This window comes from Bombus affinis, chromosome 13, assembly GCF_024516045.1.
Source record: "Bombus affinis isolate iyBomAffi1 chromosome 13, iyBomAffi1.2, whole genome shotgun sequence".
In the NCBI taxonomy this organism is placed as follows: domain Eukaryota; kingdom Metazoa; phylum Arthropoda; class Insecta; order Hymenoptera; family Apidae; genus Bombus; species Bombus affinis.
The window spans coordinates 11,469,093-11,487,533 of NC_066356.1; the positions used below are offsets into that span (position 1 = coordinate 11,469,093).

At 43.6% G+C, this 18,441-nt stretch overlaps 4 protein-coding genes and 1 long non-coding RNA gene across 7 annotated transcripts in view; 2 read left to right on the forward strand and 3 right to left on the reverse strand.

The window, feature by feature from the left end:
- Nucleotides 1-2,597, reverse strand: part of LOC126923154 (U-scoloptoxin(01)-Cw1a) — a 3,112-nt gene extending 515 nt beyond the window's left edge. Inside the window, exons 1-4 of the mRNA XM_050736325.1 lie at nt 2,400-2,597; nt 2,148-2,219; nt 189-311; nt 11-112 (exon numbers count right to left, since the gene is read on the reverse strand). Coding sequence (XP_050592282.1) covers nt 11-112; nt 189-311; nt 2,148-2,219 — 297 coding nt within the window. The 5' untranslated portion in view covers nt 2,400-2,597. The remainder of the gene's footprint in view (nt 1-10; nt 113-188; nt 312-2,147; nt 2,220-2,399) is intronic.
- LOC126923134 (uncharacterized) overlaps nt 1-11,537 on the forward strand; it is a 26,133-nt gene extending 14,596 nt beyond the window's left edge. Inside the window, exons 1-5 of one of the 3 annotated variants that reach the window (XM_050736279.1) lie at nt 4,057-4,537; nt 8,449-8,637; nt 8,716-8,937; nt 9,224-9,370; nt 9,666-11,537. In XM_050736279.1, the coding sequence (XP_050592236.1) occupies nt 8,524-8,637; nt 8,716-8,937; nt 9,224-9,370; nt 9,666-10,184 (1,002 nt within the window). In that variant the 5' untranslated portion in view covers nt 4,057-4,537; nt 8,449-8,523 and the 3' untranslated portion in view covers nt 10,185-11,537. Of the gene's footprint in view, nt 1-4,056; nt 4,538-4,579; nt 6,042-8,448; nt 8,638-8,715; nt 8,938-9,223; nt 9,371-9,665 lie in introns of those variants that run through there. The other 2 variants (XM_050736277.1, XM_050736278.1) reach the window with 2 other exon arrangements.
- Nucleotides 11,519-12,638, reverse strand: LOC126923148 (uncharacterized). Its single transcript, XM_050736320.1, has 3 exons — nt 12,414-12,638; nt 12,113-12,316; nt 11,519-12,047 (listed from the first exon to the last, which is right to left on the reverse strand). The coding sequence occupies exons 1-3, from the start codon at nt 12,516-12,518 to the stop codon at nt 11,832-11,834; spliced, it is 525 nt and encodes a 174-aa protein (XP_050592277.1). The 5' UTR covers nt 12,519-12,638; the 3' UTR covers nt 11,519-11,831.
- Nucleotides 12,639-12,786: 148 nt separating this feature from the next.
- On the forward strand, nt 12,787-14,457 carry LOC126923165 (uncharacterized). Its single transcript, XR_007713065.1, has 2 exons — nt 12,787-14,360; nt 14,425-14,457. It is a non-coding gene; the product is annotated as an uncharacterized LOC126923165 (long non-coding RNA).
- On the reverse strand, nt 14,385-17,358 carry LOC126923143 (uncharacterized). The gene is made up of 2 exons (XM_050736312.1): nt 16,899-17,358; nt 14,385-15,213 (listed from the first exon to the last, which is right to left on the reverse strand). The coding sequence occupies exons 1-2, from the start codon at nt 17,209-17,211 to the stop codon at nt 14,864-14,866; spliced, it is 663 nt and encodes a 220-aa protein (XP_050592269.1). The 5' UTR covers nt 17,212-17,358; the 3' UTR covers nt 14,385-14,863.
- Nucleotides 17,359-18,441: the final 1,083 nt, after the last annotated feature.

The window sequence follows — 18,441 nt, forward strand, 5'->3', positions numbered from 1 at the left end:
AATGCAGTACCTTGAACCACCAATCGCAGACACGGGCCGATTGGCTGAAAACCGTGCCGTTTGGACAGAGGAAGCTGAACTGACGCCCATTTGGCAAACACCAATGCCAGACCTAATAAAAAATTTCAAAATCGTGTTGATCCTTTTGCGTTTCGATCAGATGGCACGAGTTAACGGCGTAAACTTGCCTGACATCTAGCTTCAGGATCGGCATAGTAACCAGGCAACTTGCCCCCGCAGGTAAACGTAAGGCCGAAAGGTACCGAGTCGTAGATCGGATAATCCACGCCAGGTGTATAGCCGTCTACTTGCTGAAACGTCGGTAGAGATCGGTGGGCGAGACGTTTGAAATTGTCACATCTTAATTAACGTTAATCGTACAGGGACAGGTATACAGTGCAAGCCTGTTGCAACTCATAGCGCGATAACGAAGATTTCAGGGAGTATGCGTACAACGTATACGTAGAATATGTAGGGTAATCGAATTACGGCTTACGTGTTTCAATTCAAATAAGTTGCGCGAATTACATCTTGATTTCTCTTGGAACAAAGACAATTAGCCGAGAAGGCGCAACTATGAAAAGCATTATTTACATTGCAATTCCCTTGGGACTGTGACGAAACATCACCGACAGCTTTCATCATCTATCATTTCTCACAATGGAATGTGGACCGAACGAGGATGCACGCTATAAGTCGCGCTTCCTTTCGTAGCGCAATTGTTATGCACGATGCATCGAGCGCTTGTTAGGTCATTAACAAAAATTTCTATCCAACTGTTCGATCGCGCAACGAAGATAAAACGCGAAAGGGGTTAAGGAAAAGGCACAGGGTTAATGATCCAAGCAGCCTTTAAACAACATTTAAATCGCGGCGGATCGCAGGGGAATCTCGTTGCGCGATCTTTTTCGCAATTGGCTATCGGTCGAAATGAGAAGAAAAAAAGAGGCTGTTGCGACACAACGTCGGATCGAGCCAGTCCAGTGCGTGTACGTGCCGATGTTTGACCGGAAGTCGGGTTACATTGTTCCCCGCAAGCGGATGCGCATCTCCGTGCCTTTGTACTCGATCTCCCGTCCACTAACACGCGCGCAACCGCAAGACACTGCCTCCACCCTTTCGACGTGACGGGTGATTTCGACGCCTGGCAAGAAAGCACGCCCGTAATCCATGGCGCGGTTACCGCCAGCGAAACTAGGGTAGGTCAGGGTTTTGCTCGACGATCATCGAACCTTGCCTCGCGCAAGAAAACACATAACCGTTAAATTTGTCTCGCTGGATATGCAACGAGGTGTTAAAAAATCCTCTGTAACCTGGTAACGGCTGCGATCGGATGCGTACATCGTACGAAATGAACGTAATAATCGTAAAATTTTAATTTGACGATTTGACCGAAAAAACTGGATGTCGAAGAATTCTGCGTTACATAACGGCAAAATGGCTGGATGGTTTCTTCAAAGGATGAAGAAAGAATTTCTGGAATCGCGTACCGTGAATGTTAACGCGATAACGATCGGCGGATTAATTAATCATTTTCAGTTTTCTGGCTGGTGGCTCGACGGCATTGAAAATTCGGTCCCCTTGCGTTTCGATCCGCGTTCACGGCCATCGTTTCCGGTGAAAATGAATATGCTTGCGGCTCGGTAGTCGCACGATCGCCCATCGATAAACGCGCGAATAAAAGTGCCGTCGATGAACACGCGTAGATCCGCGCTCGAATCACACGGTTTCGTAATTCCGGAATCCCGGATGGTTTTGCCAGGACCCATCTCTCGCATTGCGCAATCTTATTCGATCGTAACAGACCTGGAAGACGTGGAAATTTTAACGCACGTTTCCGAACCACTTTGTCCGAGGAAGCGCGCGAGAAAACGCGCTCGCGCAACACGACTTAATTAATGAATTACTTCATGCCGCCACTTGGCGAAGATGACGCGAGAAGATACCGTCCTCCCTCTGTCATTGTTGCACGTGAGAAAGTACGGTGAATATAATAATTTCGCGCTTTAATTCAGCGCTGCTTTCGTAAAGGTATTGCGTGACGCGTACTCCCTGCCGAATATACATATATTATATGCAATTCGAATCCGAATCGAACTCCGAATCGAACGGTTTTAGTGGGAAACGAGGCGAATCGTGTCACTTACCGCCATCGCTTGGTACAGCAAAACAGCGCCTAATAGGAGTAGCGCGCACAAAACTTGGTACCGCGAAATCATCTAAAAAAAAAATAACGGATAAAATCGTCGATTAATAAATTTGAAATAATTAGATCGAAGATGGATTAATTTTATCCAAGTTCTACTTATTTCCTCAAATTCTCGATTTTACATTTTAGAACACTTTCCAAGCTTAGAAGCTTTCCAAGTTGTTGAAAGCGGAGGGAAATAAAATCTTACCGTTTCGTAAAAGATCCAATCACCTTAATCCGCAGTGTCCTTCCACGTGGTGTTCATTTATCTTAGGATGAGTTTCGATTTCGGATCTTGGCACAATGCACTCACCGGTCCCGATCCGCTGGACCTCCGCCTGCAAGTTCGGTCTCCACGGTGTTACGGGCAAAGTTTCTTTCTCGAAGGATGCTACCACGAAGTGGTGGTATATATATGGCTTTAGAGATCGAGCAGAAACAAGGGGGGGTTCTTGAGAGCCCCTCTTTTCCGGGGCTCCCACACCGGACGAACGGAGAAAGAGAAGATCCCAAGGAGGTAGGGGAGGGATTCGTTTCTACGATGCCGCAGATTCTTCTCTTACGCAATCCCTCTCGTGTTCTTACACCCGTGAAAACAGTCGTAAAGATCATACTCGAGTCAGGGTTGCAACTTCTTTTTCGTGTTTCAGGCATATCTTTGCACGTCTTCGTCGAAAGGGGTTGAAAAGGAATAGGTAAGAACGCGAGTCGATCAACGATCTCTCGTTCGTCGGTTATGAGAGCACGATCGATCCAGCGTTGTCGTTATTTTTGCACCTCGAACACAAAGTGGACGTTGCTCCACGTTTACGCAACGTCTGTGCTTCTACAACCGTGAAAACGATCTTGTTACAAGGACCAAGGGAAGAACCTGCCGGTTCCTTCGAAATTTCGTTATGCTACTCCCAGACAGTTTTCTCGCGGAATGTTTTCCTCTACCATATCCGATACTTTTCACCGATTCGGTGGGATTGTATAATATTAATTTCATTGTATGCGTTTTCGCATTTTCGCGGGGAAGATGCTCTAGATTATTTCACCGATCCCATCGATCTGATAGCTAGGTTTTTTGTTTTCGTGGGATTCTCCGCAGAATGGAAAATCCTCGTCACGTGTACCAGTGCCGAAATCACTCGGTCTTATCTCGCACCGTGTATCCAAGGTTTAACCGAGCTACGTTCCTCCTGTATATTACATCCGAAGAAGTTTGTTTTTTAAGCTCTAAAGAAATTTGTTGATTCGAACGATGACAGAGCACGATCGGGTCGAGAATTACTTAGAGGGAAACTTGCAGGCTAATATCAGTCACTCACCATCCTGCGACTTATCGAATTAAAGTATCCGGCCAAGTTATTCGTCATATCGATTTTCCGTTGTTTCTCAACATCCTTTGATAAGACTAGATGCAAGAGTTCTTCCATTTTTTCTGCTACGAAGAAAGATTTTCCAATAAAATTGAAAGTACCCGTTCGTTACCATTTATCAAGTGCAGGAGGTTGCAATCAAGTAAGAAAAAAGAAAAATATATATATCTCTCAAGGAAATAGGAAGCTCCAAAGTACTTCCTTTCTTCCGATCGAGATACCTCGAGGTACGACGTAGCTAAACAGGCGGAAAATAGAAATCTCGCACGATCAAATCGTTCATTTGCATGCCGTAGTCTGTTCCATCCTCTTCTCGGTAGCCCCTTAATTTTCGAGGCGCGTTCAATGCCAATTAGCGGCGCATAATTGCTGACCGCGAAACATTTCGAGATTGACATGCAAATTCCATGGTATTACATAGCTGATTTTAGCCACGGTTCGCATACTTTACCTTCGAATCAAGTAACAAAATACTGCGTCGTTTTCAAATATATCCTACAGCGATTTATCAAACGTTCGTGTAGTTTACAAAGTAAAACGGTTGCCACGGCTAATACCAAGACGCCACTTGTGTAACGATCGCGTAGTTTAGACGTGAAAGAAGAAGAATGGACAAGAAGAAGGAAGACAAGAGAGGAGGATAGTTGTCGTTTTGAATTAAATTATTCTTAATTATATATCACGCCGATTACAAAATCCGTGTAACGTTCGTGGGAAGGTCCGCTCGGCTGTTTTACGATTAAAAATAGCAGGCAATCGTATCTCGAGGGAAACGCCAAGCGTCGACGAAGAAGAAAACTTTTGTCTTCCTCTCTTCTTAAGACACCTGTTATTAAGAATATTATAGTCGGGTTAAAAAATCTCTCGGTGATTCCCTAATACAAGACTGGTTCGATCGATGCTTCAAACGCGTTATCGTGCAACGTATCTCAACGTTGCTGTTTCCAATGCTGTGCAGCGTAAAAGCGCAGGTGTTATTGCGGTAAGAATGGACGAGACCGTGTGTTTTTTTTTTTTCAGAAACAGGCAATCGAAAGGGGACCATTTGTTTTAATGGACACTTTCGTCAGACGGTTACTCTATATTCCGAATTTTCACACGCTCGGCAATGTTCAGTCGCTATAAGCCTTCGTAATTTCGTAACGAGTTGACTTCCGAGCATCTTTCCTGTCGTCGTACAAAAGCGACATGAAAGTTTTTCTCACGTTTCTACCACTGTGTCGACCGATTAAATATTTAATTACGATATTACGGAATTAATTATTAACCAAAGTATGGGGCGGAGTATCATCGAGTTTGTCGTATTAGCGATCCGATCGTTTTATTTTCCATCGCCTGTTTCGAGGTGGTGACAAACTCGTAATTGCGTGCAACGATGATCGGTCGATTCTCGACGCGTTTTCGAATCTATCGTTAGAAATCCTTATCGATTTAGTTACGCGTCCGCCGATTGTCTAATTATTTTAATTGATATCTCGATTTTTATCCGCATCTTGGTACCTGTGCATGTGCGCACAATCGAAGCTTCACTATCTTTTTTTACGTAACACTCCGTTGGTAACGTATGGATTTTATTGTACCCAGAGTTACGTAAGCAATATAACATCAATTATAACGAATGCTAGGAAGCGTCTTTCGACTTGCTTTGCTAGCGACGCAAGCTACATGTTCGCCAATTTCTTCGTTTTTATCATCGATATCTGTGCTTACGATATCACTGACACGTAACATCGTTGCTGTACGTTTTACAATTCATTCCGGTTGTGCTCGAACGAGACTGGCCGAGGCTGTCCCACATTCTGTAACGCGACACCTGTTTGTCAGCAAATTAATGGTTGCTCGAATCTCATTGCGAAGAACGAAGAAACGTAGTAACGGAGAAATGCGAACGTTCACAGCGACAAGAGCGAATTCTGTAATTCGATAAAACAAGGATCGTTGCGATTAGAAATAAAGTTGCTATTTTCTTCTAGCTTCGTTCGAACAAATAGTCCATTTCTGTCTTATTCGTGACTGTTGGCGCGCGAATTGCTGTTATCTCGCTTACTCGAGATTTATCAAAAGTTCGATGATAACAATAGACGCGTATATACGTACGTGTGCGTGGTGGCATCGAGCTGGTGCTGGCGACTCGTCGTGTGTTTTATCAGTCGACGCGAGTCGGAGCGAGCTGCGGTGTCCCAGATTTTCAGTCGTACGTATACGCGACGGTGCATAGCACGCAGCCGGTTGTCGATCGTTCGCCGATCCTAGATCGGTCCATCCTTAGAACGGTTTCGCGGTTGAACGGGCGCGGATCGATCGATCGGTAGCTGCATCTACGGTTACGTTTCCGGATACTCGGAATCGACAGAGTGGTCCGGACACAGTCGCGTTCGTATCGTGATCGCGCTTGCGCTTCGAAACGCTCATCTTCGGAGCAAGAGTTTTTGGTGAACGTGTGTCTTTCAGTGATGTGGATCGTCGAACGAGCGGCAACTACCAAGGTAAATAACAGCAAGTAATTCATCGAATTATTATTTATTACGCGTATACGTTTTATCCGTACGGCGATGCAAGCCGCATCGTCGAGACGATTCCTTCGTAATCGTTGGATAACACCGGTCGTTACGTCTTATCTCTTTATGAACGTTTAATTCGTGTCTTGTGTTTCACGCTGACATCCTCTTCAGAGAAACGATCGCGTATCGAGGATCGTAAGATTTCGTTATCTTCTCTATATATAACGGGTATTTATTATCGATAAAGACGGCGATAGGATCTTTAGAGAGATAAAAATCTCGCCTAAATTTTTCTCCTATATTTCTTCTTTTCTAGTTACGATAGTTACCGATCCACTTATCTTCTCCTTCCGCATTTTTGCCGAAGAAAAAGAGTGGTATCGCAGAATGGCGAGACCGTGGGAAAACGTGGGAGGGAACGGCGATGAGTTACGATGTATCGTTTCGTTTCGTTCGGATCGATAACGAGAAATCTGTTGGCACGCTATCGTCCTTAATATCGGTTAATTGGTAGATACGTGGCGCGTTAAACGCGTAATTAAAATAAAGCGACATTGTCGCGACTAAAAAGAGTAAATGTAGCCAAGTGTATGGTTTAAATTCCAACAGCGCGAGACGCGCGCCGTTGCAGTTCGTTCGTGACACGGGTATAATAGCTTCCGGTCAGACACTCATCCACCGACGTTTCCGGTATCGTTGTTATCCTCTCGTGAACTCGAAGCTAGAAGGGAACTCCTCTCCTTCCCTATTTCCCGCGTCGAGCAACGACGTTCCGTCAAATTTCTTTCACGATCGTGTACGTTTCGACGTCGATGTTCAAGAATTTATTTACTCGGTCGCGGAATTGATAAAGTCCGATATCTCGATGCGTAACGGAAATCTTGGAAAACCGTAATAACGATCAGTGACTATCTGCAGCTTCGTTTCGTTCTCGAACGATACCGTTACTATTAATACCATACTTCTTCCTTCTCTTTGCATAGATATCTTCGAATCGTATAATAAATCTTCGCGCCTTTATCGAATATTCTCTAGGCTGCCATAAGAACCAGTTTCTTTACATTGGCGTCAGACTACGCATACAGTTTAGAACACCCGGTACGTGAACACGCGCGTTAACAGTTCTAGCGTTGTACGCGGGTGTAATTGGACGACAGGTGTAGAGGCGCGAGCAACATACAAGGTGCCCAAAAATAAATTTGTCCAGCTTTTGTCGCGCTATACCGACGTTATGGCATTCTCGACTCGAGTCGGTTAAACTCGCTCGCGTATCGCTCTTTATTTGCTTGTACGAGTTTCCTTCTTCTATTCTATTTATGGAAAGTTCGTTATCGGGTTTCGCGAAAGAGAGAGGAATGTAGCCGGAGTAAAATTTCACGAACGGCTCTCCGACTCGACCTTGGTTCTTGAATTTCTGCGTTCTCGTCCCCGGGAGCGCGGAAACCAGCGCACGTTTTCGAAACGGTAACTGCACACACGGATTCGCGCGGACGCAACGCGGCGTAAGCTCGAACAACAGTATGCCCACACCTGACCAACGGACGGAATACATCAACGAATCCCTTTTCACTTGACTATCGGTCACCTGACACGTTTCCTGCCCGCTCAAAGCCAAGCCCCCCGTACACATTTAGGATTCTCGATAGCATCGTGTTTTATGTGCACCGGCGCATCCGTTTCGTTCGATTAAATCTGTGACCGGGGACAATGACTGGTTTTGTATAAAATAGAGCAGGTGAAACGACTCTTTGTACCTCGAGTATCCTAAGCGACGTGGCGCGAAACGTTTTCCAAACTTGGACAGAGTTTGGCCTGACTTCTATATTTGCGAGCGAAACGATCGAGAACTGGCCGCACGAAAAGAGAGCGAAAGCAACGATCGAGCTGGAGCGCAAGGTGCAACACGTGCTGCGCGACAGCTGTTTTCCGGTTTAAGCCGAGACGTTAAGCACGTTTTTAATTTCGCGGCTGAACGCATTTCGGGATACAACGATGACGATAATAACGTCTACGAGGGGTCGGTCGGTTCTCCCTTCTGCTCGTTAGGTCGCTGGAAATTGCTCGAGCGTTGTTTCACTTACCCGGCTCTCCATACGTCGTATATGTAAAAGTTACGCTTTGCACTTTGTTTGGCATAACGAGATGGTCTTGTTACGATTACGGGGAACGACGACCAGCGTTGATTCACTAATTAATGCTCGGAAACCGTATTAATCGGCTTCGGAAATTGGGAAGTAGAAAAAAGCGTGTCGTTTATTATAGCGAATAAATTATTTATTTATCGAGAATTTGCATCCAAATAGTTAAACTGAGACGATTACCGAGAGATTAGGTTTCTGAGAGGCTCGATATTTCGTATCGTTTCCACTAATTGTATTGCGTGTGATTAAAGGATCACGGTGACACGAACAGGGCCGATTTGGAGCAAGTGAAAAGATTCTGAGGACAGACAGAACCGAGAACCGCTATGGAAGACGAGGACTTTGGTTTCACGAAGAGGTCTGACGGTGTTCTGAAAAATGTTAACAACGATTGTAAAGATGCGACGAAAAACGACGAGGGTAGCTATTTGGAGAAGAAGGTCGGATAAATACTTTTAAGAGATTGATAAAGGGCCTGGAGCAAAGAGAATGACCAAAAATTTCGTTAAATTTGTCAGACAGGGGAAACGGTTAGTGGGCATAGATCAGTGATGACAGCGCCGTTATTCGGGGCGACCGAGACCGGAAACGCCGTCCCTCAGCGGCCAGCGACCGCCTCTTCATCCTCTCCGGCTTCCTCAGTCGTTTCCAACCCGCCGAACATACCGAACGTGGTCGAGTATCACCTGAAAGTGAAGCCCGGACAAACACAGAGAATCTGTCGACTCGATAACAGTATCGTGAGTACGCGACGTTTTAAACTTCCTTCTCGACAAAGCTCTTGTTCCATTTATTTCTTTCCTTCTTTTTCTTTTTTTTTTTTTTTTTTTTTGAGAGTCACGAAGCGACAGAAAATGTTGCTTCACAATTTACCTTGTAAATTGCGTATTACTTAATTAACTGTTGGTCCCGTTTCACATATATCTTGCTTCAACAGGACGATCGTTCTTTTTTAGTCGTAAACGACAGAAAGGCGCCGAGATATTTCGTAACGCTTGTGTATTAACGTCGTATTTCTTAATGCAGAAAGGTCAAGAGCCGAACGATATGAAGAAGGACAAAAATCTCGCTTCTTCCACCGACAAGAAGAAGGACCTCGTGTCAAAATTGTCTCGTCTATCCATCGATAACAATGTCTTCGAGGGTTCGACGGATCTCCCTCAGGTGTTCCAGGTATATTTTACAATGTTTTCCTCGCACCTCGCCTTATACCTCTATTGAACTCTCTTCGATTATTTGGACAAAGCATAAATTCACATACCCATCAGTGGGTAACACCTCGCATCTGCTCAACTCGTTGGCTAATTAAATTATAACGTTGTTATCTTCTTAACGCAAGTTTACGGGTCTTAAAACTCTCGCTTATATCGTTCGTTACGTTACGTTAGAGGTCCAAGGTCTTGGTAAAGGTTTCGTTGTTACCTGAATAGGGCCGCACGTGGGAGACTAAAAGGGGGACCCTTTTCAGGTGAAATATTTGGGCTCTCACGATGCCAGGGGCCTCTGGGGCATCAAGCACACGAGGAGGCCCGTCGATAATATGGTCGCTGCCGCGAAGGCCTTACCGACCAACACCATGCTCCCTCTGACCAAACTGGTCGTCTCTCAAGAAGGCGTTGCCCTGCTGCCTATCGAGAAAAGGAAACAAGACTCCAACTTTGCCAGGATATACGCCATCGAAACGATCTCGTACGGTGTTCAGGATCTCGTCTACACGCGTGTCTTCTCCATGATCGTTGTACGCGAAACGGAGAATTTCAGGAGAGTTTCGCCGTTCGAATGTCACGCTTTCGTTTGCGAATCGAAACATCACGCTAGGCAGCTCACCTGCGCTTTAGCCACCGCTTTTAACATTTATTCGAGAACCGTGAAGGCGCAGAACCAAATGGCTGAGATGGCAAGCAAGAACGCGAAGAAAAGATTCGCCATCGATCTTAGAAGTCCCGAGGAGATCGAAGCCGATTTAGCTGTGGATTCTGAGGCTTAAATTAGGTTCTTCTTCTCGATGAAACGTTTACTTTCTCTCTATTTTGCTATTGCAAGACTGCTACGGCGAATTGGCGAGAACTAGTGTCACGCAGGAGCGTAGGACACCTGCTCGGTGGACGACACAGGGTACACATCGTCGAAAATATTTAATATATGTAGATCGCGTTATATCGACGGATACAGGGTGATTCACGGGGGCAATCGGAAAGAAGGCGATTCTTCGGCAAAAGAATCGATCGGAGATGTAGAATAAAGCTTGTTCGTACTCGTGGCGCCTCATTTTCCAGAGTGAAATGTAGAATATCGAAAGAAACGATCGTGCGTGCTTTTTGGTTGCTCCACAATTTCGGAATCTTCCTATACAAGTCCATTTAAGAAAAATGTTTATACGCTATACGAATAAAAGATGAATGGCTTGATCTTCTTCTAAGAAGTTTCTTAAAGATGCGAACGTTTGTATCGTCATTCGTTTTTGGTTTATATCTGTAAGTGAATTATTTAAGTACTAAATATTATTTTTTTTATTATTGTTATAATTATTATATTCGCGTAATCGTACTAGGAGGCCAGTGGCTATCAGGTATAGGATCAGATCAGAGGTGTACATAGGTTGATTTTGATTATCTTTCTTTCGACTGAAATGTACTTGAATCAGAGTTCCGATACGCGCTTTAGGTTTCTCCTGACAAATGTGAAAGTGTGTGTGGGCACGAAAGTTGACGTAATTATTGTCGTTAATTATTTTATCGGAATTTATGAACGGAGGAATAGGCACCGCCTATCCACGATATAATGGCTAGTTATCCAAAGATACAAAATAGAAAAAGAGCCGAAGATTTACCGATTCGTATCGGTGACTTTTGCCATCTCGTATCATATTACCTGAATTTAAAAGAAAAAGAGATTGGATTTTTCTCTAGCCGCTTTGCACGTGTGCGTGTGTGTTTTTAGTTTCTTTTATGTTTTTCGTACTTTCGTTAATGTACAGTAACCGCGTCCAGTACTAATTCTTCTATATTGCGTAATTTATTTTCGACTTATTTTAAGCCACGAGAGACCAATATCGAAACATATCAATCGTTGTAAATAAATGTTTGACGGAAATGTCGTCGTTAACGTTTTTTAGCTTCGTAATGATTACGTAATAATTTCGACGTTTTATTTAGCCATTAAGTTAATCTTTGCTTTCCGTTGATTATTACCGCATCGTCGTAGTTTGTGTTTCTATCTAGGCTTGGGACATTTGTGTAACTCCTTTCCGCGCGTGATTGCTTAATTATAAATATGAAGATAGCAGTATTAGTTACATGTACGACCACTATATACAATAAATTTGTTGCAGACGCTTCAACTCCTTTATTTCAATATTTTTCTAATTTTAGGCTTTCACAAATTTACAATATTACTCCAACACGTTCCTATACAATAAAGTTACGCACAATCTCTAGCTAATATTTTAATATCATATTTTTATCATAATTTAAACACGCAATACACATATACTTAAATACTAGATAAAATCGTGTTTCATTCGTATTTCAGACAAGCAAACGTAGTTGGTTGATCTTGCGTTTTTGACAGTCCACGAATTTCGTCTCTTCTACCACACGCACAGCCCATTCTTCGCGAACATTGTCTCAAAAAATCACTGTTTTCGCGACGGCTTCTTCCGGTTCAAGATTCTCGACGTCCTGGTCTCTGGTCTCTTCGAAATCGCTTCCACGTCCGATTCTTTCGTGGCGTGCTCCATGTCGCTTTCCTCTTCCTCCACCTCCTTGCCAATCGCCTCGTTCAAATTGTAAAACTTCTCAGACTCCTCGCAGGGTATCGAGTTTTCCGTTTTCGTGCAAACGAACGTTGCCTAACGAGACGAATGATCGGCTTGTTAGTAACCGAGAGGAAGAAACGATTCGAATAATCACTCACCTGATTAAACACGGTCTCCGCGGGGCAGATGAAGCTCCATCTGATCGATCCCCTAGCCTGCGGCATGCAAACGTGGAAAACTTGGCAATCGTTATCCATATCGGCGTAATATCCATAAATTCTGTCTTGACAGGAGAAGTTGTCCACGATATTGTCCCGAATCAGCGTCGCATTGTCCGGAAGTTCCAAGCCGCCAGTCTTGTTCTGAAATTTAACGCGCGTTCCAAGAAAAGATTAAATTTATTAGAAGACGTACGTTCATCAACAGCACGGTGTAACGTTTTCTTTTTACAGAACAAACCTTAAACTCTGGAACGGGTCTCCTAGATTTGGGTTGCTGCGGCAAACCCGAAACAATGGCGAAGATGACAGCAAGCGATACGATTAAACAAGTTGGTCGGATCATGATGAATGAAACGTTTTTCGCTTTCTTCTAGATCACTGGATGGAAGGCGTATCGGGCTTTGTCTTGCATGTATCGAGAATCCTGAGAAGACTGGTGATCCGATCCGTAGAAGGGTGTTATATAGTGACTTGCGTGTAAGGATCTTGAATATTGTATGAATGGCCAATTCTCGGTAGGCAGAAATTAGTAAGTTTATCACGTTTGGTCTGCCAATGACCATCCAGACGTCCACATCATCCTCGAAGGCCCGATGCAAATTTCCCCGTTGATGTGCCGAGTGATACGATACCCGTGTAACCACGACGAATTCCTTCGGTCAGCTTCGCGTAATATTCATCGTTGGATTGAAAATTCGTCGTGACGTCCATTCAGCGATTCGACGCATCGAACCTTGCGGCCACGGTAAAAATCAGAATGATATTCCTGTGGAGGAGCAAGCGAGATCGTTCTTCTCGCGAGTCGATCAAACGGTCATTGATATGCCCTTTGGAGACGAGAGGGAGAAGCTTTTCCCGTCGAGAGTCGAGGGAAGGATATTCTCGCGAAGAGAAACCGGGTGCGGAGAATTCTCTATGAATATCCCGAAGACGTATCCACTCGAAGGACGGATGCAAATGCGGTGGAATGTGAAAATAGCTGCCGCTAAGTGAGATCGAATTTCGTTAGCTGATTAAGAAAAAGTTGGACGTAGCCTGTCCGCGAAGAAATTCTATAAATGAACGGCGGAAGGATATTTCAGCGTCTCTTCTCACGAATTTCGATGATTTCGATGCGACACGGTGGTCTCGTTGGCCGCAGTCCAATCAGAGCTTCGAAAAGAGGTTCTAGACGTCAAAAACCGAGGGCAAGTGGAACCGGGCCTCGTCTTTCGCTAAAGGTCGCACCGAGACCGGGCGATTCTTCGGTACGTGAATACTTAAGTTTCCACGGGGGTCCCACCGGTTACGAAACTCTGTCCGTTTCTGGTCATTGACCATGACAGACACGATATATCCTGATTCATCCTGGTATATTCGTCTATGCATTTTTCTTTTTTTTTTCTTTTTTTCGCGTAAACAAGGACACTCTATCTGGTCTTATTACGTTATCGTTGAAAAGATTATAGACTCGTTTTTATATATTATCTAGAAATACAATTGTCGTATGGAGCGATATCTTTATCGACTCCTTTATCCACCTTGTTAAGCTGTAGGTGAGATCATAGATTTTTTTTTTATAACTTATTTAGAAACACAAACGTTGTTCAAAGTGAAATCTAAAGCGATACCGATACGCAAAGATTAATCCTTTTCCTTATCTACCTTGTTGAATTATCGCTAAAAAGATTATCATTATTTTTTCTTTATCGATCATGTAGAAACGTAGCATAGCATTGTTAATTTTCCAACTTTTCATGTAACGCAATTTGACGACTAACAGAAGGTACTTTAATACGAAGTACTTGAAAAGGAGAACGAACCGATCTATCGAGGTCTTTCGGTTTCAGCCAAGGGGAAAAATAAAATAAATACAACGTAGCTGCGGGGAGAAGAAATCTCGCGTATTTATCGGTCGATCGAAATCACGGCAAGGTGAACAGCCCGAAAGTATTGGCGCTCGTTGAAAATTCCTGTCGCATGTCCCACGGCGCGATGTCGAGGAATACGTAAGCTGGTCGCTACAGGCTGGTCCACTCTATGGAGAAAGAAGGTCGTAAGTCGATTCGGTAAGCTTTCTCGGTTGTCCTTACGTGCTTCTTATTCACCGTCGATAAATCGACGATCTACGATCTACGATTCGCTTCGGTATTATAACGTCGTCTTCGAATTTATGGCCTTCTCGTCCTAGAGTTCTTCGTTCAAGGTAGAAAAGTCGACAGAATGCGAATTATTATGAAAATAATTTATTGAGTGTACGATTCTTACAGATGTCATTTAACGATATCAGTTAACATATGGGGCGTGAGAATATATACGACAGCAGGTACGCAAAGTGGACTTTGGTACGCGAATGGATCCTCTATCGAATGCTTTGCGATTCGGGGAAAGGTACATGAACGAGGAGACGCGATAATTTTCCTAAATAATACGCGCATTAACGGGTCGTTGACATTTTTGTTTTAATATAAATAGAAAAATAAATAGTTTGATATAAATATAAGATTAAATATAGATTACGCGACTACGTGTCAAACAACGATCAACGGTTTCTTTAGTAATTATTTAGAAACCTGAGCGCGGAGAAAATAATCGTGGCGACAGATTTTTCTGCCACCTAGTTCTCGGTGCTACTATCTTTTTCTTTTTTTTTCCCTTTTTCTTTTTCGTCACTGAAAAACTAGAGTTTGACGTTTCCAGCTCGAGCCTCTATGGATTTTGTGGAGCATAGGAGGAATAAGCGAGATTTTGAGCAGAAGGATCGTTGGAGGATCGTCCCCAGTAACTAGGGTCGTGATCGTCGTGATCGTAATGGTGTTGATGTTGAGCGTGTTCGTAATAGATGACCTTAGACGGATGAGATTTTTTCAGATCCATCCAAAACTTGACAACGTTGAGGATCAAGGTGATGATAGCGATGAAGAAGAACTTGAGCTGGAAGTGCGTTGAGATCAATTGAAGTAGCAGACCGAGTTTAGCCTTGAACAGCATGATCAAACCAAGGAGTCTCTGCAATTGCTTCTTTTTCTTCTTTCCATATTTCTTGCCACGTGCTTCCTCTGTAATCAAAGTTTCACGATGGATTTAAATACAAATCGCCGAATCCGTTCTAATTGCAGCCGTAAAGAATCGATTATATCGACGATATCGTTGGTAGACTTTTCCGTCTTGAATGTAAGCGAAGAAGCGGAAATGGAAATTTATTTTACATTTTAAATATCGTAGCGAGTATTCTGATTTGGCTATTTTTTCTGTTTCTAGATATTACGCGTATTTCGTACATTCCTGCGTATTTAAATTTCACATAAGTACGCGAACAATTCGCGTTTAATCATTAGCTATAATTAGCTATTAGTAATTCTGTAAAAAGAAGATCTATGATATATCAGCGAAATTTGTATTCAAATAATTACGAGATCGATTTTTCTAGGCCTTTCTCCTTCGCGTGGGCACACGATTGGCGCGCGAATCGACACAGAAACTATGGAAACGGTTGACTCGTTCTTTACCGCGAACTCACTCTCTTTGGTCGACTCGATGGCCGCGATTCGAACCACCGCGAATCGTTGTCGAGGTTAAAAGTATAACAAGGTGCTGGAAACATAGATTTACTTGCTAATTCGCTAACCTCTACTTTCATTCACTTCTCCCTTCTACGCCGAAGCTACGTGTCCACGTTCAACGAATACGGAAGAAAGAACATTTTGGACAAGTTACGAATATGTAATTGGAGTAACGAATAATTTGGGATGAACGAGTCCAGTGACCTAGATGTTTTCGACTGTTGCGGACTGCGTAATTTTACTCTAATGGCTTAAAAACAACGGAAAGAAAAATACGCCACGGTCCTTCAAAGAGAATACGTCATTTTAAAAAAGCAGAACAACGATACGATACTTGCTTTAATAGCAAGAAGATTGCCTCGATGTCTGTCAAATTGTTCAATTTCGTAGCTACGATTTGCTCGAAAAGACAAGGAAGATAACGAGCGGCGTACCGTTAGAGCAAATTTACTCAAGTCGCTTCATTGAACTATGTGCAAACTGAGAGAAGAAATTGGTGACATATCGGATGTTGAATTTCAAGCGATCGTTGGTGACCTAAAGACACGTATTCGATGCGTTTGCCAGAATAGAGCAAAGCTTGTCTCCTAACATTCCCGTGTTAACAAGCTTCTTCGAACGTTAAATATTATTCTGTGCAAATGTAATTAGTCTCGTTCGTTTAGTTTATCGCAAAAGCTAGCAACTCGAAAGTCGGGGTACTCTGCCTGTCTGTCCTCCTTCTACTTTTCGCATAATCGTTTCAAAAGCAACCGCGGCTTTTTTCTAAGCTTCATTCACGAAAGTGAGTCACCCGTGTTGTTCTCCGTTGCAACAGCGTTCCTCGTCCGAACTCGCGCGTACCGAGTCAAAGGCTCGCCAAGAAGAAATACTTGAAACGAACGAAGGAAATCGGTGAACTTTGAAAATCCGCGGATAAGGTAATGAAAAGAATCTTAAGGCGAGTTTCGATAAGACAAAGAGGTTCGAGTTAAGCAAGTCGGTAAATGTCAGGCGACTTTTTTTAACGGTGCTCTCGGCACAGAGGAAAGTTCACGGTTGATTTTATCATGCGCTCCACGTGTCGATCGAGGCTCGATGCGCTTTGTCTATTTCTTCGTTGATCGATCGAATATATCGTTTACACGCGATAAATTACTTTAATTACGCGCTAAAGGCAATATGTCTCGCAATATTCTCACCTTGGTCACCGGCATCCGCGGTTTCCGCGACTTCGTCCGATCTTCCGGGATTTTGCACGTCGTCGATGACTTCGGCCACGAAATTGCCGGCCTGCTCGATAACCGCACTCATCGGTGTTTCGCTCTTCTTGCCGGTCACTTGCATCTCGATTTGATCGAGGTTCCTGCCTAGCCTCGTACTTAGACATGCCACGGAATTATCCTCTAACACGCAGGTCAGGAAACTTTCATCCTCCTCCTTGGTACCGACGAGTTCACCCTGAACGCAGAGAAGGAGTCCCAGGAGCAAGAAGATGGACACTGTTATCCTCATGGCGAAGATGCGATAAGATAATTTTTTCTAAAGACACTATCACTACGCGATATCACGGCTCATTCGCTGTCCGTCTTTCACCCTTCTCCGTTCTTTTCTTTAATTCGAACTCGACCTTCCGCTTTTTATATCCTTGGACCGCGTGTCACGGGCACGAAGTGGTTGTGCAAGGTGCGTGGTCGAACATATATGAGAGTCTAACCCCTTCCTTCTGGACTTCCGCCAATCAAGTTGGTACTGTTTCAAGTGAAAACTCGACTGGCATCCCCCCACTGCCATGGTTTTCGTGGGCACACATCGTCGAAACCGAGCCGCGATTGCCTCTTCTTAAAGAATTCCGACCACCTCGTGGGGTCGAGACGCTGCCACGAATGGAAAAGAATTTTGGCGGATGTTCGTATAACACGGAAAACGGATTTCGAACAAGACGTCAGGCTCATCGAGTTACCGCTTTCGCTTACGAACGGGTTCCTTAATTTATTTGTCTCTCTTGTTTTTATACTACTCTCGACTTCGCTCGACGATTTTCTTTGCTTCGATTTTGAAAAAGTTCTTAAGAATGCGAACGATACGAAAATTCGAAAATTGGGAAACAAAAAAGGAGAATTTAAAGACTGCGAAGTAACGAAACTCAAAAATTCAGAAACTGCGAAATTCAAAGATTCGGAAAATGAACATTTTAAACTTTAAAGTTGGAGTATGTCAAATTCGTTAACGTAAGAGGCGAAAAATTGCAAAATTAGAAGCCCGGGAATTGATTCTATGCAAATCGATGCACAACTAAGATCCGTTTTCTGCCGGACGGGACGGTGAAAATTAATTTTTAATGGCGCGTTAACCTTTTCCTCGTTGCGGAAAAGCGTAATGGATTTAAGATTGTACGCGTGTAACTTGGCACGCGTGTGAGTCACGTACGTGGACCGATGACAGAAATTCCACTTGAACAGCGTTGGGATGCTAATACAACCTAATTCTAGTCATTTTTATCGTTAAAGAATAAAGAAGCGTGAAAATGTAGTGAAATCGTTGCTTTCGAAACGCCAAGCGATCAAGAAGAATTAAAAACAATTAAGAACAAGGAATATTTATCAGCAGTCTGTACCAAGGAGTTTGCTATACCTCATTCTTTTCTCGTTTATAACGAAGTAACGTAAACGGACGTTCCTACAGCGAATCTCGTTATTTATTCAGGCTAATTAGCATAACCGCTTCGGTCTTCGCCCTTAAAGA

Excerpts from the sequence above, each read along its gene's own strand:
- LOC126923148 (XM_050736320.1), bottom strand. The coding sequence starts at position 12,518 with ATGATCCGACCAACTTGTTTAATCGTATCGCTTGCTGTCATCTTCGCC. Across the intron at positions 12,317-12,413 it reads GACCCGTTCCAGAGTTTAAG|AACAAGACTGGCGGCTTGGA; the intron begins GTTTGTTCTGTA and ends GTTAAATTTCAG. Across the intron at positions 12,048-12,112 it reads CGGAGACCGTGTTTAATCAG|GCAACGTTCGTTTGCACGAA; the intron begins GTGAGTGATTAT and ends TCGTCTCGTTAG.
- LOC126923143 (XM_050736312.1), bottom strand. The coding sequence starts at position 17,211 with ATGAGGATAACAGTGTCCATCTTCTTGCTCCTGGGACTCCTTCTCTGC. Across the intron at positions 15,214-16,898 it reads CGCGGATGCCGGTGACCAAG|AGGAAGCACGTGGCAAGAAA; the intron begins GTGAGAATATTG and ends CTTTGATTACAG.